A 5811-nucleotide genomic window follows, 5' to 3' on the forward strand; every position below is an offset into this window, starting at 1 on the left:
ATGGTTTTCTACTATGATTATGACAATAATAAGGTAATTATCGATGGTGTGGCTTATGACGGGCCCGAAGGAGAAGAAGACATGACAATAGCTCTCCGCCGTATTCAAATGGCGCTTGAGCGCAAGAAAAAAAAGAAAATGAAGCTAAAGCGAAGACGGAAAAGTCGAAGAAAAAGAAAGACGACGATAAGGGTGATAAAGGCGGTTCTTCCAACACCGTTAAAGTTTGATCATTCTCGTCGACATAAAATGTTATTATGTATATTTTTTGAAAAAATATTTGAATGTACTCCATTTATGTTTGAATGAAATAAATTATTTAATGTTTTATTTTTCTTGTACTTGTCCAATTTATTTTATCAAGTTTAAATTTTAATAAACAAATATAATGCTAAAATTTGAAAATGTGAAAAACTAAAAAAATGAAAATTTATCGAATTTTCGTTATCTATAAAAAATATAAAAATGGATACTTTACCTGGATTCTTTCGAAATAGAAAAGGACACGCATGCTTCTAATTTCTCATGTCCACTAATAATCTCTCAATATCTAATTCTTTGTTTAGATAATTGCATGAGATAATTGATCCGACGTTGATATTATTATTAAGTTACTCTTATAAACATTTATATTTTCAAAATAATATTTAACATATTAAATGAAATATAATAAGTCTAGAAACTATTTTTTATAATTATTTTTGATTAATTTTCTAATTTTAAAGAAAATAACAAAAATAAACAACCCAACCGCAATGTTTCATTGCGGTGGACACTTCCCCCCGCAATGAAACATTGCTGGGGTACGTTGTATAGTTTTTTTTAAACTGCAAATATTTACAGTTGTTGGCTTGGGGGTTTGTACAGTGCCGCAATGTTTCATTGTGGCCATCGCAATGAAACATTGCGGCCGTGCATTTAATGCACACACCTACCTTAAAATGTTTGTATTTTTGAAACATTGTTGTTTTTACTGCTTCTTAACATTCTGCTCAAATTTATTCTTCTGAAAAAAAGGTTAGTATTCAATATCCATGGCTTCTTATTTATTTGATTATTCAAGTTCATCTAGTGATCATAACGATTTTAATTATGTTACCCCCACACAAAAAAGAGGGTTTATCGTAAAATCTTTAATGATGATGAAGTAATAGATGTTGATAGTATTGAAGATAAAGTTAATGATCCGGGGAAGCGAAAAACACATAGTGATGATGATGTTGGTTTCGGTTGGAAGAATCACGATGTTCACGGTGATTCCGATGATAGTAATGATTCTTTTAATGGCGATGATGATGAAAAAATTAATGATGAAAATTTTATTGGAAATATGAATGATGTAGTTCCTTGTGTTGGTATGATGTTTGATTCGTTGGATGAAGCATAAAGTTTTTATCGAGGTTATGGTCGAAGTATAGGGTTCGAGGTAATTATTCGAAGTAGTCATAAGCATTCAAGAAATGGTGGTATATCGTCACGTTTGTATATATGTCGAAAGGGTGGAAGATTGGGCCCAAAACCCTTGGAAGTTGAAGATAGGGCTAAAGGGAAACGACCTCGAGATGTTATTCCTCGAACTTGTTGTCGTGCTCGTATGTGTGTTGCTCACAAAGTAAGCTCAAACAAATGGGAAGTAACCAAGGTCAACCTAGAGCACAATCATGCTATGGTTACATCGGATAAGGTAAATTTTATGCAAAGATCACGCAACATAGATCCGTTTACCCGATCTTTGATTGAGTTATTCAACAAATCGGGTATCGAGACCCCGAAAGTGATGAATTTACTTAGTGAGACGTGTGGTGTTATTGAAAAAATTGGTTTTTCCGCTCAAGACGTACGAAATGTAATACGTGACATTCGAAGACGGATTTTTGATTCCTGTGATGCGGAGTGTGGATTGGTTTTGTTACGAGACTTGCAAAAACAAAGTGATGGCAATTTTTTCTACCGAGTGGATGTGGATGAGGAGAATCGGGTTAGGGGTTTGGTGTGGGTTGATCCTCGTTCGCTTAACGCGTACAAGAATTTTGGAGATGTGGTGACTTTCGACTCGACATATCGGACTAATAGGTATGACATGCTTTTTATTCCAATTACGGGAGTGAATCACCACTACCAAAATATTTTGTTTAGATTTGCACTTATAAGGGACGAGAAAGAGACTACTTATAGATGGGTTTTGAAGACTTGGTTGGAAGCGGTCGATAACAAGCCACCTATTACCATTATTACGGATCAAGACATCGCTTTAAGTAATGCCATTTCCGAGGTTATGCCTAACACCAACCATACATATTGTACGTGGCATATTAGTAGCAAGTTTCCCGAGAAACTATCTACTTTGTATACTCAATACTCGGAGTTCAAGACGGATTTTAATGCATGTATCTACAAGTCATTGTCACCAACGGAATTTGAAGGTAGGTGGGAGGACTTGAAAGAGAAATATGATCTTGAAAATCACAATTGGCTAAATGATATGTATGCAATTAGACGGCAATGGGTTTTTGCTTTCACGAAACAACATTTTGCCGCCGGTATGACTACCACCTCAAGGAGCGAGTCTATGAATTCATTTTTTGATGAGTATGTGAAAGCGTCGACCGGGTTGAAAGAATTCATTGAGAATTCACAAAAAGCTTTGGACTCACAATATTTACGGGAGGTTCAAGCCGATTTTGACACCGAGTACAAGGAAAGGAGACTATTCTCTAACTCGTCAATGGAGATACATGCCTCCAAGATATACACAAAAGAGATGTTTAAGCGATTTCAAAAAGAGCTTCAAAAAAGTCAATCTTTTGTTGTGAAAAGCATGAAAGGTTGTGGAGATTATCTTTCAAAGATGTATTTGGTAGAAAAGTCCACCTTGCCGGAGATTAATAGAAGGAAATTTTTCTTGAAGGTTTCCATCGACGAGAGTTATTCTTGTACATGTAAAAAATTTGAACATTCCGGGATGATTTGTAGACACATGATCCGTTACCTTAACAAGAAACAAAAGATGATGATACCGCCAGATCTTGTAACAATGAGGTGGACAATAAACGGAAACAAAGTTGCGGGACCTCTACCGTGTACCCCTCGGATGCTTGGTAATGTTGTAGAATCTCAAACGGCAAGATATAGTGGATTGTGTAAAGCTTTCCAAGGTTTGTCCGTTGTTGGTAGTTGCTCCGTTCTGCGGTACAATTACTTGATGAGCGTGATCAAGAGAGAAAAGGAGTATGTGATTAAGTCTTTTCCGGGAGAAAAGAGAGAGAAAAAAATAAATGAGGACTATGAAAGTGATGAAGAAGATGATCCGTTATTAGATCCCCCAAGGTCACAAACAAAAGGACGTCCAAAAGCGGGTAGATTCAAAAGTGGTATCGAGACGTCAAGTTCAAATAAACAATTTCGAAAGTGCAGTTTTTGTGGGGCGAGGGAAGAAGGCCATGATAGAAGAAATTGTCCCTCTAGATTATTAGAAAAAAAAGGAAAAAATTGATTGTAATTGCATATCATGTACTTTGAAATATTAATGAATTTTAATTAAATATTTTCAATGTTGTTAATGTTAGTACTTGTTGCCATTATTAATAATCCCAAAAAAAGAAGTGACTACAAAAAAAAATTTGAAAAAAAAGTTATTTTTGAAGATTTTTTTTTTCCAAAATTGGGCAGAAAGTTTTCTGTAAAAAAAAATTTGAAAAAAAAGTTATTCTTTAGCCATGGAACCAGCATTGAGAATCTTGAGTAGAAATTTCAATGCTGTCACTAACAACACCAATCCCACACCTTCTGAATGATAATATTATTTATATGGACTCTTATGACTTGAGTAGTAGATATAAGATTAGATAATGTAGTATGATTCCACAATTCTTGATTAAAATACTGGTTATACATTTGTTTTAAAGATTCTCTTATTAGATATACATGAAGAAAGAAATTAGTGAGGAATGACAAAGAATACTAGAATAAGATATTCACAATATTTTTGTATCAATCTGGTGTCTCAACAACTGCAGAAGATATAGGTAATGACAAGTTTAAGAATTCTTACTATGTTCTTATAAATAAATGACATTCTAATGAGTGGAATGCCATCTTGTAGAGTTGCATTATCACAATTTGTGGACATAAAAACTCTATCCAGAATGCAACAAAAAACAAAGTTTACTGTCAGATAAATTGTACTTGAATTCAAGCAATGATCTTAAAATATTGTACTTCACACCTTAACAGTTTAGACAACTGATGTAAAAAATCTCAAGCTTAAGAATGATACTCTTCAGCTACTTACTAATGTAAAAAACAAACTAATTCTCAGAGGACTTTCATCAAACACTTCATTGGCATTAATAAAAAATTAGCTTAAAATAAAAAAAACTACAAAATACACACAAAACCCATCTAAATTACCCCTAATTCGAAACCTAATTTAACCTAATTATTAACTAATTTACCCCTAATTCAAACCCTAATTATCACATAATCAACATAATTTCGAACAAATATCACATTCACATAAAAAAATCGAATAGTAATCGAATAAAATCGCACTCAAACTCAAACTCATTGTATAATCGCGTGTGTGTTAGTGTAATCGTGTGTATAAGTGTGTGCATAGCTATAAATCGTTTGTATACCTGATGAACAAGAAGATCAGTGGAGTGGTTGTGATTGAAATTGTCTCAAATCGCTTCAATGTCGCTGATGGTCGTGTTTGAGTGTCTGTTTTTGAGTTTCTGCGTGTATATGCGAGTATTTGTGCCTGAGTTTCTGTGTCTGTGTGTAAGGGAAAACGACTACCGCAATGAAACATTGCGGAGGTATAATATTTGTGTTTATTTGACATTATTAATGTTTAACATTATTAATATTTTCAAATATTCAAATATTTTCATTTATTATTAAAAATATTGAATAATTAAAATATTTAAATATCAAAAATATTTTCCTTTATTATTTTAATATATATTATTAAATTATTAAATATTTAAATATATTAATTTCATTTTAATGTTTCAATACTTTTAAAATATTGTATATTAAATATTAAATATAATATTAAATATTATTATAAAATATTTTATAATATTTTTTAAATATTATATTTTTAATCAGAAATATTAAGAATAATATCTTATTAAATTAATATCTATGTAGTTAAAAAAGTATTGATAAATGAATTAACATAGGAAAAGGGTAAAAAAAGAAATGGAATATGTGGGCCACTCCCGCAATGTTTCATTGCGAAATGAATTAACATAGGAAAATGGTAAAAAAAGGAATGGAGTATGTGGGCCACTCCCGCAATGTTTCATTGCGCCCTCGCAATGAAACATAGCGGCAATAGCGGATCCTTACCATTCGTTTTTTACTTCAATGGTCCTGATTTGTTGGTTGGATAGGGTACCTATCCTACTATGGCTGTGGATAGGGACCCTTATATATATATATATATATTTACTTGACCAGATTTAATTCAACTATCTGTGTGTATATATCAGATAAGATTATGAAAGCTCCTCTTAGTTATCTTCAGGTTAAATTTAATAAAGTCAACATTAATATAATTTCAGTACTAGATTAATCGGTACAAAAAAATAGCCTCACACATCGATTAAGATAAAAGTTTTATATCCCCACCAGTAGTGCTTTCCTACAACCCAAAGTCCGTCACCATTAGGTATTGTAAATCAACATTTACACGAGTCCATCGCCTTCCCTAATCATCTTGTTTTTTCCAAAACTCATCACCTATTTATCATTACTCATATAGTCATATTACAATTTCAATTGAAAAGGACAACAGAAAGA

General features: G+C 32.6%; 1 protein-coding gene across 1 annotated transcript; it reads left to right on the forward strand.

The window, feature by feature from the left end:
* LOC141713883 (protein FAR1-RELATED SEQUENCE 5-like) lies at window positions 1-3794 on the forward strand. The gene is made up of 4 exons (XM_074517448.1): window positions 1-251; window positions 1165-1355; window positions 1419-3155; window positions 3715-3794. The coding sequence occupies exons 1-4, from the start codon at window positions 1-3 to the stop codon at window positions 3792-3794; spliced, it is 2259 nt and encodes a 752-aa protein (XP_074373549.1).
* Window positions 3795-5811: the final 2017 nt, after the last annotated feature.

Source organism: Apium graveolens, chromosome 3 (genome assembly GCF_009905375.1).
Source record: "Apium graveolens cultivar Ventura chromosome 3, ASM990537v1, whole genome shotgun sequence".
Lineage (NCBI taxonomy): Eukaryota > Viridiplantae > Streptophyta > Magnoliopsida > Apiales > Apiaceae > Apium > Apium graveolens.

Coding starts and splice junctions, on each gene's coding strand:
- LOC141713883 (XM_074517448.1), top strand. CDS start 1: ATGGTTTTCTACTATGATTATGACAATAATAAGGTAATTATCGATGGT. Junction 1,356..1,418: donor TGATGTAGTTCCTTGTGTTG/GTATGATGTTTG, acceptor GTCGAAGTATAG/GGTTCGAGGTAATTATTCGA. Junction 3,156..3,714: donor ATTGTGTAAAGCTTTCCAAG/GTTTGTCCGTTG, acceptor GTTATTCTTTAG/CCATGGAACCAGCATTGAGA.